General features: G+C 43.8%; 1 protein-coding gene across 18 annotated transcripts in view; it reads left to right on the top strand.

Moving 5' to 3' along the window:
• The window catches only part of GADL1 (glutamate decarboxylase like 1), a 426,028-nt gene that overhangs the window by 215,459 nt on the left and 191,960 nt on the right, over positions 1-18,609 (top strand). The window contains exon 1 of one of the 18 annotated variants that reach the window (XM_033930118.1): positions 11,368-13,266. The exons of 16 other annotated variants lie outside the window; for them this stretch is intronic. In XM_033930118.1, the coding sequence (XP_033786009.1) occupies positions 13,161-13,266 (106 nt within the window). In that variant the 5' untranslated portion in view covers positions 11,368-13,160. Of the gene's footprint in view, positions 1-11,367; positions 13,267-18,609 lie in introns of those variants that run through there. One more of the 18 variants, XM_033930119.1, reaches the window with a different exon arrangement.

Raw genomic sequence — 18,609 nt, forward strand, 5'->3', positions numbered from 1 at the left:
GCCATACCACAAACAGTTCTAAGCAGTTTACAAGGGAAGAGACTGTATACAGACAGCAACATCACAGCAAACTTTCAAATTTACATTGGCTTGTTAAGTTTAGTCAGGTTTATCTGGAAGTGTATTGGGAGTACATCAAGTTGAGATGGGGTCAGATATACCACTAAGACAAATATATTAAGGGTTTAAAGTACTATACAGCAACATCCCCCATGCAGATGGCTTTGCTGCATGTGAAAAAATTCCTAAAAACATCTACCCTGGACCACCAACACTCACCGGAAGCTAATACAGCATTAATTATATTCATTCTATCGCACAACTATTTCTGCTTTAACAACGATATCTATCTGCAAATCATGGGCACTTCTATGGGCACCAGGATGGCACCACGATATGCAAACCTCTTCACAGCAGAACTAGAAGTGACATTTCTAAATGGTGACGAGTCAAAAGTGGGACAATCGTGCACCAACAAAGCCGCTCGGCAAATGTGCGCAGGATGTCAGCGTGCCGGATTAAAACTTAACTTTAAAGCACCCTGAGGGTTTTTGGGGGGAGGAAAACCCCCCCCCTTTACTTAGAAGTAGTGCCGCTGCCGTTGGGGGTGGGAGGAAACCCTCCACTTAGAGAGGAAAATGTAATTTTTCCCTAAAAAAGAGGGAAAAATTACACTTTCCTCTGTAATGGGGGGGGGGGGGAGTGGTTCCACCCCCAAAAAACCTCCGGAGTGCTTTAAAGTTAGGTTTCAATCCAGTGCGCTGACATCCTGTGCGCATATGTCCGAGCGGCTTTTTCCTTGGGGCTTCTTTTACTAAGGTGTGCTAGTGGTTTTAGAGCGTGCTTAGCGCGCGCTACAATACCGCACAAGATAGATGCTAACGCCTCCATAGAGCTTGCGTTAGTATTTTTTGTTTAGCGCGTGGTTTGTGCATGCTAAAAATGCTAGCGCACCTTATTAAAAGGAGCCCTAAATACATATCAGACAGAACCCATTTAATACCACTGGTATATTAATGGTATTTTTATGATTTGGACTGAGGGAGAAGAGATTCTCAAACAATTTTACAATTCTTTCAATACATATCCTACAATCAAATTCAAAATTGACAAGTTCCCAGAAAAAGTCAATTTTCTAGACACCACAATCTCTATCAACAGTGGTTACATACAAGCATCTACAGTATATACAAGAAACCTTCAGATAGATGTAGCTAACTCCACAATTCCAGCTTCCATCCTTCACATATTAAAAAATCCATTATAAACAGCCAAGTCACACAAAAACACTTAATCTGCTCTGACCCAAGAGACAGATAAACACCCTGACTGAATCCTTCAAACAAAAAGGATACAACCCTAAAATAGTCTCCAAGAATATTGCCTAATCTCTTAAAACACCCAGAGAAAACTTATTGCACTACAAGGACACAAAAACCATAGACAGAACTCCCTTAGTAGTGACGTACAATCCAGAGCTGGAAAAACTATGAAAAAATTATATGAAATCTACAGCCACTACTCTAGGAAGATGAATTACTAAAATAAATATTCCCAGCTCCATCTGTGCTGGTCTTCCATCAGCCACCTAATCTGAAAGAGAGACTGGTAAAAAGAAAACTCCCTATACAAACCCACAAAGAAGAGAATGGCACATCTCAAAGGATCCCACGGTCACAAATATTGGAAAAATATTCAACATAAGGGGATCATTTACATGTTCATGATCTAATCTGGAGTATATCATTCAGTACAAAAAGTGTAAAGAAGGATGTTACATTAGTGAAACAGGTAGGGGGTGTGTTGCTTGGTGGGGAGAGAGTGGGCATCTCTTTTGCTGCTGCGGGTGTGTGGGGTTAGTGTCGGTGATGTGACAGGAGAAAGTGGGCATCTCTCCTGCCAAACTTCTATTTGGGTTGGATTTAAAAAAAAAAAAAAATTATTATTTTAATTTGCGTGGGGAGGGGGGGTCTGAGCTGTCAAGCCTTACTTTCCTGTCAGTTCCTGAGCCAATCAGCTCTCAGGCACTAATCAGAAAGTAAGGTAATGACAGCTCAGACATGTCGGTAAATTTTTGCTGCAAATGTGGCACAAAGAAGTTAGAGAATCACTCGACGATTATGGAAAATCGCTCGGAGAGATCATTGCAAAATTAATGACCTTGTTGTACTACATTTGCATGGCAGTATCAATGACTACTTGAAAACTCAGAAAAGACCTCGGTAAGCCGTTTTGATTATCTGCCACTAAAATAAATGCATGCTAAATCGGCTAGAACCGTTTAGCAAGCACATTAAAGGCAGATTTTAGTTTTGAGAATCTGGCCCTTGGTGACACTTCTTCTGGGCAGCATTCTAACTTAGCCAATCCTCCCCAACTACGAGGCACACCCTCAAGCTTGAATTCTTCCCACTAGAGACACAGTTTCAGCTTACTCTGCCCCCAGCCCCTTGGCACAATCTTAGCTTTCACTGCCCTCCCTGAAACCTCCTGGGCACACTCTCACCTTACTCTGCCTCTCTCTCCATTGTACACTTCACCTTGCTCTGCCACTTCTACACTCCCTACATGGTATACTCCTCTCACACTTATCTCACTCTGGCCCCTCCCCCCGATACATGCATATCACTCTGCCCCCCATCCTTCCACATGGTACACTCAGTTTTCTCTGCTCCCCCTTCCACAAGGTACGTTCAGTTTATGTCTGTTCTCCCCTACTCCATGGTACACTTGCCTTGCTGTGCCACCTCCCACCCTCCCAATGGCATATTCAACTGGCCATCTGCTGCTCTCTCCCCCCTCTCCTGCAGAGATTGCACAACAAGAGGAAGTGAACTCAACAATACTCAATCACTTGCTCCTCCTCTACCAGCTTAGACCTGACTGTGTATACAAACTGCGAGGTTTACTTATACTGTATATATAGTCAGTTCTAAGCCAGCAGAAGAGAAGGAAGTGTCCCAATGTGCAGTGGTTCACTTCGTCCTCTTCCTGCTGTGCCATCTCTGTGGGGGAGAGGGATAGAGCAGCTGATGCTAGGTGCTTTGCCAAATTCTGCACAGCAAGTTCACCATTCTGCACAAATTCTGTCCTATATATTTGCACAGAATTCCCCCAGGAGTAAACCACTCAACCCCACAGGATAAGATATATTATGAATTAATCTAAATTTTCATGGCTGTTTATTTTAAAGAAATTACTAAATTTTGAATAGTCAAAAGTATTTGCTATTGACCTTAGATCTGTTGGAATCCTACTTGCCTCAGTCTATTTCCTAATGGATCATTCTCAGCTTTATACACAAACATCACCCTATCAAATGGAATTCTAAAGCCAAAAACAAAACCTTCCAATAATAACACAGCCACTGCTTAATGTGGGTAATATCTACACAAAAAACTGTAGAGCAGAAATATTAATTGGGGAAGGAGGTTTTTTTTGTAGAGGGAGCTCCATAGGAACCTCTGGATGAACAAAAAGGCACATCCCTGTTTACCACCATTGCAAGTACTGACTATTTAATGCCAGTTGATTTTTCACACATGGAATACATCTGTACTGGAAATGACAAGCATTTTGAATAAAAAAAAAAAAAAGCACCAGGGGCCTCAAAAATTGTAATTGATCTTTAATTTGTTAGAACCGACATGGGCCGTGCTCCAGCACCTATACAAGGAAAATAAAATGATACATATAAATTACATGCAACACAAAAGTTAAAATTTGTAAAATACATACAAACATAAACATATTTGAACCAATAAAAAAGGTGTGTTGCATATATTTACTTATGAATAATAGAGAACAACCAAGACAACAGAAAAATGTGTGAGCTAAGAAACAAAAATAGTGCAACATATATGTAAAGTGAGAAGGACAGAATGCAATCATTGAACCAGCATGGTTGTGAAATAAACAAAGTAGGCCTGATTCTAAAAGTGATGTCCCAATTGTAGGCGTAGTAAGCATCCTACCGCCATCTAATGGACCAATCTGGACACACGTTTTTTTGCTTTTTTTTAATCAATTCGGTGAATGACACCTACAATGTAGGCATCATTTTCGCATGTACGTAAGTGTCTAGGCATGCCTACGGGTGCCTAAGGCCAGCATAGGTGTGGCTTAAACTAGAAGTGACCTTAGGTGTCCATAGGCGTGCCTAGATGCTTCAGTATGCGTGAGTCAGACACCTTAAATCAGTCTCAAACTCAAACTCTTTGTGGGGCCACATTTTGGATTTGTAGGCACTTGGAGGGCCGCAGAAAAAATAGTTAATGCCTTATTAAAGAAATGACAATTTTGCATGAGGTAAAACTCTTTATAGTTTATAAAACTTTCCTTTAACAGTTAAAAGGAAAGATATATAAACTATAAAGAGTTTTACCTTATGCAAAATTGTCATTTCTTTAATAAGACATTAACTATTTTTTCTGCGGCCCTCCAAGTACTCTATTTTTTCTGCAGCCCTCATATTTAAAGTTTAATATCTTTTCTTTCTCAAAACTGACACATTTCAATCACTATATTAAAAATAAAATCATTTTCCCTACCTTTGTTGTCTGGTGACTTTATTTTTCTGTGCTTTCAACTATGTTTCCAGGGCATTCTTGTCCTTTGACTGTTTTACTCTCCGTCTTCACTTTCTGCCTTGCATCCATCTTTGGCATTAACTTAATGTTCAATTTTTCTGCTTTCTTTTCAAAATCTACGTTTCCATGTCTTACCTTCCCTGCCTATCTCTCTCTTCTTCCGTCCTATTTCCATGGTCTGGCATCTCTTTCCTTCCTTTCTCTCCCTCCCTCCTTCCTTCCTTTCCCCTGGTATGGCATCTGTCTCCTTCCCTTCTCCCATGCCCTGGCATCTCTCCCTCCCCCTCCATGGTCTGATATCTCCTTTCCTTCCCTCCCTCCCATGAACTTGGCTTCTCTTGTTCCTCTCCTCTCCCTTGTCTTCTCCTTCCTTCCCTCTCTTTCCCCAATTGGGTGCAGCAGCAACAGAAGCAGCATTTCCCTTCCCCCTTTCCTGTGCAGCAGAAGCATTTCTCTTCACCTTTCCCTCCCTCTCCCTTTCCCTGTACAGCAGCAGCAGCATTTCCCTAGGGTCCCCCTTTCCTATGCAGCAGAAGCATTTCTCTTTCCCCTCCCCTTCCGTTCTCTTCCTTGTGGAGCAGCAGCGTGTCTGGCCATCTCAGTTGATCGTTCCATTCAAAGCTACGGGTGGCGGCTCCTCGCGAGATCCGCGCCTGCGTCTGAAGCCTCTCTGATGTTGTGTTTGAGACCGCTGCCTTAAATGTAAGCCTGTAAAACACTGTTCTACATTTAAGGCATCTGTACCCAAAAATATAGGCACAATTCTGTATGCCACACCTACCGTGTCAGCCACCATTTCCAGAATCCGGCCCACTATGATTGTGAGTGGACAAATTGGGGAAATATTGAAGTGATATAATTCTTCAAGTGAAGGATGTGAATGAGTGAAGGCATGTGAAGGCGAGTGAATGAAAAATGGTTGCCCATATCTGTCCATACTGTAAAATTAGCCTTAACGAACTAATGGTACAAATTCCTACAATATGTATAATGCTACTTATAATAAGCAATACGAATATCACCGGCAAAATGTACAATGCTTAAAAATAGTACTTGTGATATACAAGAGGACATAAGATTTATCTCAACTGAAAGAATTTAATTGAAAAGGACCAGTAAAGGCTTTTTGTGCTGCCATGTTTATCAAAACTTATATTTGAAAAGAGTAGTAATTTCAAAATGAAGTCAACAATGATCAAGCTGTATGACATCTGTAAATTCATATGTGGAATCAACCAGTCTATCAAGTACCTTATTAAAATATGCTAACGTATACTCATTATATCAGAATGGCAAAAATAATTATACATAATCAGTGTATTACGCAACTGATGTTTGGAGCTTACCAGATCATAGGTACTTTTGTTAAAAATTAAAACTAACATTGAGACATATAATAGTACAAAAAAAAAATCAAAATATCAATTGGTGGATAAAACTTCAATAAGCTTGGATGAATATCAGATCTGAACTTACTGACACACCTTTTTAGCAACAACAATAAATTATCTACAATGAGCACATAAACTAGAGAAGTGAATCATCTTAAATATCACTATGTAACCATTTTTTTCTTTTGTTCCTGGATATTAAGGGGGAAATTCTGTATAGGATGCCGGTTTCTGCAGCCGTTTAAGATGCGGCTTAGAATAACAGACCGTCGTCCTATATAGAATTGCGTCTGCCCTAAGGGACAGATGCCTAACCTCGCCTAACTACCCCGATTCTTTAACCGGCACCCATGTCACAGGTGTCGGTTAGAGAATCGCGTTGCCGCTGAGCTGATCATAATCAAATATGATGCCCCCCAACACTATCTGTGGCAGGAGGGATGCTTAATTCCTCCTGCCGCCACCCCCAAACCTCCAGCTGACACTGTCCGCAGCATGAGGGATGCCATTCCCTCCTTTGAGAAGGCCCCCCAAACTCATGACCCCCTAATCAGACTCAAACCCCCACCCCAGCAACCCAAAACCCAGCCTGACCACCCCACCTTTTATAGTAAGGTGGATCAGAGGGATGCCTACTCCCTCTGGCCAGGCCCATCTCTTCACAATGGGGAGCCTTCCCCTTCCCAGTGCATCCTGGGATGCTAACCAGAGCATTAGGCTTCCTTCACAGTACATTCTAGGACACTGGGCATGGCCTAAGATTCCGATTGGCCAGATACCAATGGCCACACCCATGGCCTTTGATATCTGGCCAATCGGAGTCAAGTCCCTCCCTGGTGTATCCCAGGATGCACCAGGAAGGGAAAGGCCGGCCAATGTGAAGAGCCGGGCTTGGTGACCAGAGGGAGTAGGCATCCCTCTGACCTGTCATACTATAAAAAGTACGTGGGATTTGAGGGTGCTGGGGTGGAGGGTTCATGTCTGGGGGATCATGGATTCAGTGGAGCCTGCTTGCAGGAGGGAATGGGCATCCCTCCTGCCTATTGCAGTTGGGGGGGGGGGTTGTTTTGGAGGTTACAGCAGGAGAAGTTGGTTATCCTTTCTGCTGTGGACAGCGTTGGGGGATTTTGGGGGTGGTGGCAGGAGGAATTGGACATCTCTCCTGTTGTGGATAGTGTCAGGGGGGGAGGAGTTGGGAATGGTGGCAGGAAGGAGTGGGCATTCCTCATGCTGACCGACTTGTGGTGGGGTTTGATCCTTCTCTGCTATGACCACTCAGCTGATCACAGCAGCAATCAGCTCAGCAGCCACGTCTATTTGAAATGTAGATCAGCATTTTAATGGCCTACATTTCAGATGTCTATCATGGTTCTAGAGCAGGGGTAGGGAACTCCGGTCTTCGAGAGCCGTATTCCAGTCGGGTTTTTAGGATTTCCGCAATGAATATGCATGAGATCTATGTGCATGCTCTGCTTTGAATGCACCCAAAGCCATGACTATTGGTATGTAGACCAAGAAGTCTTCTCTTCTGCGTCTCACGAGATATATTGGGGAATATACAAATAGTCGAACCCACAAAAGTATTATTCATATGCCTGAAATATGTTTGAAAAATCAAATCCCTATCAAACTCTAGAGCAAATCAAACAATAAGAGTAGTTTTTTCAGTTATTACTTTATGAGAGCATTCCAAGAAATCTGTTCAGTTCAATTCACTTGCTTCTGGTCCTACTAGGTCCGTAGGAGTAGAGCTTTCCCGTTTCTTCTCCAGAAAAATATATTGTACTCTAACAATAGGCGGTAAACTAAACTAAACTAAACTAAACCTTGGGTTTATATACCGCACCATCTCAGTAAATGCAGAGCTCGGCACGGTTTACAGGAATTAGGATGAAAGAGAACTCCAGTGGAGAGTTTAAGAATTAGATGTAAAAGGGTGGGGAAGGTGGGAGAGGCCTAAGAGGGGGGAAATGTTACAGTTTTGAGAATAGCCAGGTTTTAAGGTGTTTACGGAAAAGTTGGAGGGAGCTTGAGGATCGGAGCGGGGAGGTAAGGTTATTCCAGATCTCAGTGATTCTAAAGGGGAGGGATGACCCAAGTTTGCCTGCATGAGAAATACCTTTTGTGGAAGGGAAGGATAGTTTAAGAGTTTGGGAGGATCTGGAGGAGGTAGGGGTTGGGGAGTTCCAGGATAGAGGGATAACGGCAGGAAGGATGCCATGTAGGATCTTGTAGGCTAGGCATGCACATTTGAAGTGGATCCTGGAGATTACTGGGAGCCAATGGAGCTTAGACAGGAATGGCGAGACGTGATCAAATTTGCTTTTCGCAAAAATAAGCTTAGCTGCGGCGTTCTGAATCCGCTGCAGTCTGTGGAGGCTTTTCTTGGTCAGGCTGAGGTAGATAGAATTGCAATAGTCTAATCTGGAGAGGATGATGGATTGTACTAGGACTGCGAAGTGTTTTTGGTGAAAATAGGGTCTGACTTTCCTTAGCATGTGAAGGCTGAAGAAGCATTTTTTTACCAAGGATTGGAGATGGTCGTTGAAGGATAGGGAAGAGTCTAAGGTGACACCCAGAACTTTGCTTGAGAGCTCGAGCTATAGTGAGGAGCCGGAGGACAATGGGATGGAGGAGGGTAGATGGTCTAATTGTGGGCCGAGCCAAAGGAGTTTTGTTTTGGACTCGTTCAGTTTCATTTGTACTGTGAATGCCCAGGATTGGAGGCTCGTTATGCATGAGGATATGTTCGTAGAGAGGTTAGTGAGGTTCGAGTCAGTCTCAAGGAGGACGAGGATGTCATCGGCGTAAGTGTAAAGAGTTTCAAGGGGGATAGTTGGAGTAGTTTCCGGGAGGACATGTAAATGTTAAAAAGGATTGGGGAGAGGGGTGAGCCTTGCGGGACACCACAAGTCGGGATCCAGGGGGAGGATGAGGTGCCGCTCATGTTAACCGTGTAAGAGCGGGAGCGCAAGAATTTGGAGAACCAATCAAGAACTGTGGAGCTAATGCCTATCTTGGAGAGTTGGAAAATTAGAATGTCATGGTGGACAACGTCAAAAGCTGCGGAGAGGTCGAATTGTAGAAGAACAGCAAACTTGTTATGAGAGTGCAGTTGCTGAACCTTAGAGATTAGAGAGGCCAATAGGGATTCGGTGCAGAAGTTGGGCCTGAAGCCATATTGGTAAGGTAGGAGGATAGAGAATCTTTCTAAGTAGGAAGAGAGCTGGGTAGATATGATAGACTCAAGCAGCTTGGTGAGGAGAGGGATATTTGCTATTGGATGGTAGCTGGATGGTATGGAGGGGTCCAGGTCAGCTTTTTTCAGTAGAGGGGTAAGTGCGATGTGTCCCATTTCAGTGGAGAATAAGCCCGATAATAGGGCAGAATTTATGAGTTTGGTAAGTGATGTGATGGCCTGTGTGGGGATTTTCTCAAATAGGTAGGAGGGGAATGGGTCCAGGATGCAGTTGCAAGATTTTAACTTGAGGCAGAGTTTAAGGATCTGAGAATCAGATATGAGCTCGAAGGCAGTCCAGGATCTGTCGGCAGGGATGGGGTTGAAAGAAGCTAGGGTAGGGTTGGGTTTGGGGGGCACCAGAGAGTTGTAGGAGACTGTGGGCGGGAAGGAGCGTCTTAAGGTAGTGATCTTATCATTGAAGAATTTTGCCAGGACCTCGGCTGAGGGAGATGAGGGGAGAAGGGTGGGGTCGTTTTTTGTGGTTAGGGAGCGCCAAATATTGAACAGTGTGCTATTCTGGTTGTTGGATCTGGAGATCTTGTCTGCATAGAAGTTCTTCCTTGCTTTTTTTAATATTGAGTTGTAGAGCTTGATATTGACTCTCCAGGCCTGTCTGTCAGATGGGGATTTGGATTTTTTCCATTTTTGCTCTAAAGCTCGACATTTTTGTTTCAGGTCTCTGTGGAGTGGAAGGTACCAAGGGGCTTTATGGGGGTAGGTAATGGATTTGGTGGTTTGAGGGGCGAGGGAGTGGTAGGTAGACTCGGAGAGGGCGATCCAGTTGTACCAATTGTTTTCAGAGTCTGCAAGCTTGGGAATGGAGGGGAAATGGTTAAGGAATTTGGTCCAGAACAGATCGCTCGAGATTTTTTTCCGGAAGGTAATGGAATTAGGGGAGCGGGGTGGGGATCCAAGATGGGACATGAAGATGGGGAGGCAGAAGGCCCCTAGGAAATGGTCTGACCAGGGGACGTGTTCCCAACGGGTGTCTTCGGTAGAAGTTTTATAAGCGGTGAGGTCGAGGAACTGGATGAAGTCTAGGGCGTGCCCCTTTTCATGGGTAGGAGCAGATGTGGGGGGGGGGGGGGAGAAACCTAGAGAGGTGAGGAAGTCAATGAATTCAGTCGTGTCCTTGCTGGTGGTGTCGTCAAGGTGGAGATTAACGTCTCCGATGATTAGTAATCTTTGGAATTTGAGGAAGGCATTAGTTATGGTCTCAAGGACGAGGTCGGAGGATTTGGACCAAGGGATAGGTGGGCGGTATAGTAGCAGGATGCCTAGTGGGTGAGGGCGGAGTTCATCATTGACTGAGGCTAGCATATATTCTAGTGAAGCGTGGCTGCCTCTTTCGAGGAGCTGGACGTCAAAGAAGGATTTGTAGAGGAGTGCCAGGCCACCTCCTTTGCGGTTGGTTCTGGGTGAGAAGAGGCCTTGATAGCTTTCTTCTGGTATTAAAATAATTTCTTTCAAGTATTTCCGGACCATTTCCTGACCAGAGAACACTGGAGACTTGGGAAAATTCAAAAATTATTCCTCCTCTGTTTGTTTTCCATGAATTCTAATTTTCTATTAATGAAAGATCGCTCTTTAATAGTCTCCAATTCTAGTGATTTAAGTGAGTTGATCTGCTCATCATGTTGCTGTCATTTTTCACCTTGTTCTCTTAGTTTAAGTTCATGCTCCTTTACCTGAGAGCTGACAGTACCACTATCTGAATATAGCATTGAGACCGCCTTTTTGAGGCTGGAGTCCATTGTCACAATGGCTTCCCAAAGGGCATTTAAACTGACTGTTGCAGGCTTAGTTATCTCTCCAAATTGGTGGCTAATAGGAGCAGAAATTAAGTTCTTACCAGCTTCTGTGTATGGTGCCAATGAATTGGCTACAGTGAGAGTTTCACCTCCCAACACCTCAGCTCCCACTGTTCCTCTGGGGCTCTCCAGCTGTCCTTCTCTCCGGGTCTGCAGGAGTGCCTCTCCCTCCACATAGCTTTCTCTCCCAGGCTGAAGAGGAGCCTGAATTTCGATCGGGCTAAGAGAAACTCGATCTATACTGAGGTTTGCCAAAGATTCTGGCGTTCCTCCCGAAGCCAGTAGGGTTCCTCTCTCATGATGTGTGAATCCTGCATCCAGCGTTGTCTGGATTAGGTTCCTAGAGCTTGCGGCCGCTGTCCGGCTGTGCAGGGTATTACGATTGAGAGGGTACTGCTGTAGTGGTATGTCAGGGAAAGAGGGGAGTGGGAGGATAATGGTGCTGGGTAGAGAATGGAAGATGTTTGATATAAGGAAGAGAGTAAGAGGGATGTTGTGCTGGAGCCACCACTAATAGAGAAATGGGCATTGTGCCAAAGCTAGTTTCCATTTTTGCAGAAGGTACTCAAGTCAATGCTAACTCAAAGACTTTTGGGCATTTTCCTTGTTTTTAAACTTTGATATACACTGCTAATAAAGGATCTCTGACCACTCGGTTGGATTTGACATCTCCAGTGCCTCTTCTTGTCTTTTGCTTTGCTTCGAGGCTTGGTATCTTCTTTTCCCTCAGATTAAACCACCCACCTCTCTTACACACTGTAACATTCCAGCTCACCATAGCAACATGGCAGGCACTAGGACCCCAAGGAAACAACTACCTAGTGTGTGACTCCTCCAAGTCACAGCATTGCTTTTAATCACATTGACAAAAGCCGTGAGCAGAAGTAGCCTCGCTCTTTTAAAAGTACCGATCCCCACCCACGCACAAATTCTTCTTGTTTATTAACCACTGCATCTACTCTAACAGCCTGACTGAGAATTACTAAACTACCAGGAAATGAAAGGGAGCAGAAGCTGTCAGGCAATCACAGTAAGCTAGAAATACATAAAGAGGACTAGGAAAGACAAACCAGATTTGACTTAAAACTGCACCTCCCCTCTTTGTTGCCCCCCTCCCACCCCCCCCCCATTCTACAAAAATCAATCAATCGCTTTCTGAGCATCCCGGGTTCCTTGCGGTACCTGTCCTTATCGACCTGCACAGGAAATCCCCGGATATAAAAGGGAATGGGCTCAGCCAAGTTATGAGCCCTTCCCCCTACACAGTGGAGAGAGAGGGCTGTTATATCCTTTTTATTAGTTATGGGTTATTGCTTAAATAAAAAAAAAAATAGTTTTATTTTTAAGTGCATGGAGTGCTTTATTGTAATACTGTTTGGTAAGTGTTCTGCTTGTCACTTTATGGTAAGAAGCATACAAATGAAATAAATATATGACCTAACGTGACTTATATTTTTGTGCTTGTTGGCCTTTCATTCCAGGCTCTTTCCATACAAATCCCTTCTAACCTTTTATACTGTACTATATAAATGCATAACTCTGTTATGTCACTTAATCTTTTTTCTTTTCCCCCCCTCTGTTGATCATTTCAAATGTCCATCCACTTTATATTTGCATGTACAGTGTGCAGGTGTATTTAAACTGCTCCCTGATGCCAGTTCCTCCCACCCTAATCAAACCTTCTTTCCGGGGTGCACTGGATGCATCCATTCTCTCTTTTTTTGTGTGCATTACTGTACTTGACTAGTTGGCTCCCTTTCTTTACGAGCTTAAAGGATAAATGGTCATTTCTGAGCACACGGACTGATGTCTCTGCACACACCCACGGTATTACCATATTATTCAGCAAAAAATAAATTAATGCAAGAAGAAAGGTCTAAACCCAGAAAGGGTGTCCTAATCCAGCTTCAGAGCCCGCCCCCTCCCTTTTGACCATCTGGCTTGGCAGGCTTTGGGTTGTCCCCCCCCCCCAATCCCTTATGCCCTGGCAGCAGGCCAGCAGGACAGTGTATTAATAGATGTCAGGCTGGTCACAGCCGAGACGCACTTCAGGAGCAGCTGAAACCTGAGAAGGGCAGCAGCAGCACTTGCAACCCAAGTGGACAGGGGCAGCTCAAGTGCCAGCACCATGGAGTCGGAGCAGCAGTGCCCAATACAGATATTCGCAGTCCAAGAGCCGGCCTCAAAAAGTGACAGCAGCAGGAGCTGCCAGTGCATCGCCATGCAATTCCCAGGTAACTTGGTCACCTGTCTTTTAGGCTGTAGGGCAGAGAGGAGACAACTTGTATATTCAGACCGCTTAGAGGCAGTTAGGGCTTCCACCTCTCTCATTTTCTGTAGCTCAGGATGGGAGATATCACTTGTTAAAATCTAGTCCCAGATTTGGGTCCTGTAAATTAGCGGTTTATGCTTGCATCTCTTAGGATGATTTGAAAGGGTGGAAAAAAAATCAGTTGCACACCAAACCAGTATTCTCATATTTAGGAAGTTGCAGAAAATAAAGTTTCTGAAAATGTAAAAGAGTTTAGAAAAGACGTAGCATCTTTATGAAGAAAAAAATTAATTGAATACATAATTTCCCTGGCTATCAATCACACTTAAGCAGTATTGTATAAGTAAATGTAACTAATTACTGAACTGCACTTTTTTACTTGTAAAGAATAACAGGATAGCATTTGTTACTTTTACTGAAGTAATAGAAAAAAATATAAAAGTGGAAGGGAGATGTAAATGACAATTCCTCAGTAAACTAACTGGGATCAGTGGATCATATCATCTTAAATTTTGCTGGTCAGTGAATACAGCCTATAAGATGCCTGTGTTTGAACTAGTTAGATGAGCTGGGTCACTTTAAAGTGGAGATGAGCCTGAAGCAGGTAGATTTTTGATGACCCGACATTGTAGTTCTGGTACTTTTACATTTTACTCAAAATGCATTATTTTAGGCACTTACATTTTTATTTCTACTTGAGTAAAGTTTTTATTTTATTTTTTTTTTCATTATACTTTTTATATTGACTTAAGTATCAAAAATATGCATTTACCTTTACTTTTACTTAAGTACTTTGACCTAGTACAGGGGTAGGCAATTCCAGTCCTTGAGAGCCGGAGCCAGGTCAGATTTTCAGGATATCCACAATAAATATGCATGAAATAGATTTACATCTCAAAGAGGCAGTGCATGCAAATCCATCTCATACATATTCATTGTGGATATCCTGAAAACCTGACCTGGCTCTGGCTCTCGAGGACCGGAATTGCCTACCCCTGGTCTAGTACTTTCAAGGATGCTACACTCAGGGTCCTAGTTACCAACATGGGCTACTGTTAAGATCTGTTATTTTAGCACCAACTGTTGCTATTTTAGTACAGGTCCTATTGGAGCTCACTGTAACACATCTTAACAGTAGTCCAGGTTGATAACTACTCCCTTTAATTTTTTATTTAAGCTTAAGTATTCTTCACTAGAGAATGACATGGTGGTTGTTACCTGCGGCTAGCCGCGGATAACCCGCCAAAACGGTGACCAAAAAAAAAAGGTCACTGCGAGATCGGGGACAAGGCCATTCACCGCCCCGTGGAGCGGTGAATGGTTAGCATGCGCGGTGAACGAGCATTCGATCCGGCAGCTCCCTCTCTCCCGCCGGCCATGCATCTCCCTTCCTCCCTCCTTTTCCCTTACCTTTTCTTGTTGAAACTGGCCATTTCTATAAGGCTATGAGCTGTATTACAGCCGGAGCCTTGAAGTTGCGTTGCGTTGCCTACTAGAAAAATCTCCTCTGATGCAACTTCTTGTTTCCGGTTGCATCGGAGGAGACTTTTCTAGCAGGCAACCCGACGCGACTTCAAGGCTCCAGCTGTAATACAGCTCATAGCCTTATAGAAATTGCCAGTTTTGCCACAAGAGAAGGTAAGAGGGAGGGAGAGAAATGCATGGCTGGCCAGCGGGAGGGAGCTGCTGGACCGCATGAAGGGTGCTGGGGGTGGGGGGATGGAGAGGAGAAGATGCTGAAGATGGGGACAGGTCGGTGAAAGGGAGAGCGGGGACGGTGACGGGGCGGTGAAGGGGACGGCAGAAACAGGGATGGGGCGGTGAAGAGGATGGCGGGGACGGGGCGGTGAAGAGGATGGTGGTCCGGGGACGGGGCAGTGACGGGGACAGAAATTTTCCCCATGTCATTTTATATTCTTCAATAATTCTTTTTACATTTGTCCCTGAGGATTGCATCTGTAAAGGGGATGCTTTGCAAAAGAAAATAAAACTGGTACCAATAGTTTTTCCCAGCTGAGGGCAATCAAAATTCAAATGTCTTGTCTGTCTCTTGAGTGCAACCATTCATTGTTACAATGTTACAGTGCTTTAAAATAATTTAGCTGTCAGAATGTTATCCACAGCTCATCCCCTCCAAAATTATTGTTCCTTTTGTTTTCTCTGCGTCCCCCCCCCCCCCCCCACACACCAATTTCCTGTAATGTTCAATACTTTTGCATGACTGTAGTGAATAGCTACCAAAAATTATCCTTGGCCTCCCCCAATATTCAAAGCTATTTAACTGGCCAGAAACCACCACCGGCTAACCACAAATATTCAGCATGAGATAACTGGTTATCTTCGCTGAATATTCATGGTTATTGGCTAAAAGTTAATTAGCAATATTCAGCACTATCTGGCTAAGTTTAGCGGACAAATTGTTTGCCCATTGTAACTTAATCAGTCAGCGCTGAATGTCAGCGCTGAATATCAACTTAACCAGTTAAGTTATAGCCAGTCAAGCCCCCCCCCTTTCCCCCCCAATTTTCAAATGCCGGTCACTGGAAAGGGCCAGGCATTGAATATTCAAACTCAACACCAACCATGGGACTTAGGTGGGCTGCCTCCCATGGTCTGAATATCAGGCCCTATAGGTTCAAATAAGTAAAATGACATGGAGCTGGTGGTTAACTCTAATCAAGGACTCTTTTGCCCTCATATATATATCTCTATCTATCTAACAACATAAGCAATGCCTCTGCTGGGTCAGACCTGAGGTCCATCATGCCCAGAAGTCCGCTCACGCGGCAGCCCAACAGGTCCAGGACCTGTGCAGTAATCCTCTATCTACACCCTTCTATCCCCTTCTCCAGCAGGAAATTGTCCAATCCTTTCTTGAACCCCAGTACCGTACTCTGCCCTATTACGTCCTCTGAAAGCGCATTCCAGGTGTCCACCACACGTTGGGTAAAGAAGAACTTCCTAGCATTTGTTTTGAATCTGTCTCCTTTCAACTTTTCCGAATGCCCTCTTGTTCTTTTATTTTTCGAAAGTTTGAAGAATCTGTCCCTCTCTACTCTTTCTATGCCCTTCATGATCTTGTAAGTCTCTATCATATCCCCTCTAAGTCTTCTCTTCTCCAGGGAAAAAAGACCCAGTTTCTCCAATCTCTCAGCGTATGAAAGGTTTTCCATCCCTTTTATCAGACGTGTCACTCTCCTCTGAACCCCTTTGAATAACGTCATGTCCTTCTTAAGGTACGGCGACCAATATTGGACGCAGTATTCCAGATGCGGGTGCACCATCGCCCGATACAGTGGCAGGATAACTTCTTTCGTCCTGGTTGGAATACCCTTCTTGATTATACCTAGCATTCTATTCGCTCTCTTAGTGGCCGCTGTGCACTGTGTCATCGGCTTCATTGTCATGTCCACCATTACCCCCAAGTCCCTTTTTGGGTACTCTTATCTATCTATCTATCTACCTATCTATCTATTATCATTAGCTAAACTGCTTATATTGGATTAGTTTGCTCTGCTTCTCAGCAGTTATGCTATATGTAGATCCTTTACTTCTCCACAGAGAGGTTGGATTAGCACAGTATGAGCTAGGAACTTTAAATATTAATAGGAAAAGGAACAAAAATTATTGAATTAAAATTTCCTGTTTAACTGAGTTATGAATGCTTAGAAAAGGTGCACAGATTGAAAGTAGTTATTAAGGATATAACCATAACAGTGTTAGTCTCAATTTTCATACTTGTATTAATTCAGGGCTTCTTTGACTGCCTGAAACATGGGGTCTTCAAGCTACCATGGATATGTACCGTTAAATAAACGCCAAATAAAATACTCTCTTTTTTCTATCTTTTTGCCTGAGCATTCTATTTGCCCATTTGTTTTGGTCCCATGCCTCTTTTCTGTCTTTCTTTTCCCCTCTTTCCAGGGTCATCTTTACATTTTCTCTTCTCCTCTGGGTCCAATATTTCTTTCCATCTCACATCCTTCCCTTCCTCCCTTTGTCCCATATGTCTCACTCCCTCTTCTCTACCCCTAGGTCCATCTCTCCATCTGGCTCCCTTCCCTTCCCCCTTCCCTCCCATTGTCCAGTATTGCTCTCTCTCTCTCTCTCCTTCACCTCTGCCTCTAGGCCCACCATCCCTCCATCTGCCTTCTTTCCCTCCCTCCCTCTTTCCCTCCTTCCCCTTCTCTCCTGTCCTCCTCTTCCAGGTCCAATATGTCACTGCATGTCTCCTTCAGCTCCCTCTGGCCTCAGGTCCAGCACTCCCTACCTTAAATCATTCTCTGTTCAGGCCATCTGCCCAAGCCCAGAGCCAGCTCTGCTGTGCCTTGCCCTTGCGGAAACAGAAAGTTATGGCAGAAGGGGGTAGTGTGCAGCAGAGAGTAGGCTCTGGGCTTAGGCAGAAAGTCTGTATGAATTGCTGCTGGAGGTGTGGACAGAGATTTGATTTAAGGTAAGGAGTTTTAGACTTGAGGCTGGGGAGGGGGTTAGTCTGCACTTACTGTGGCATCAAAGTAAAAAAAAAAAAAAATGGCACCCCTAGTGGTCCACATGGGAGGGCTCTGAGGTCCAGACAATGGACCATGGTCCACCTTTTTAGTAACCCTGTGCTAATTTGTGTGCCCAATGTGTACATGTGTATTATTTTCTATATCATTTAAGGGGTGTCACAAGTTGGCACCTAGATGAATTGCGCAGAGTGCAAATTATATAACAGCATCTGAGCATAAATTGGCATCTGTTCACCTACATTTAGATATACCCACTTATGTCATCCCCAAATTGTATACATGATGCCCAAAATTATGTGTGCAAATTTGGGTACACGCCCAATCTGCATGCAGAATTTAATTGAATAATGAACCAATTAGTGCCACTAATTGGGCACTAATAATTGTTGGTGCTAATTTGCAACAATTAAAATTTATGCACACATCTTCCTAGTTGAGATTCTATAAAGATAAACATAAATTTTCTGCACAGATCTGAAAAGGGGGCGTGGCTAAGTGCATGGGCAGATCAGGGACATTGCTTGTATTTGCATGCAATGGCATAGAATATGGCAGATCTGCACCTAATTTAGAGTGAGAATTTACCAAAACTGGGCATGGATCTTCATTCAAAGTACTATTTTATAAACAGAGCCTAAATTTGGGCCTTAGGTGCAGAGGGGCTAGACACAAATTGTCAGAGAAAATTTAGGCTCTGTGGTGTAGAGCAGACTCCACAGTGAGAGGTTTGACATGAAATAAAATAAAAATTAAATCAGAGACAGGTCTGGGGCACAAAGGTAGACAGGGCACAC

This window comes from Geotrypetes seraphini, chromosome 2 (assembly GCF_902459505.1).
Source record: "Geotrypetes seraphini chromosome 2, aGeoSer1.1, whole genome shotgun sequence".
NCBI classification, from domain to species: Eukaryota; Metazoa; Chordata; class Amphibia; order Gymnophiona; family Dermophiidae; genus Geotrypetes; species Geotrypetes seraphini.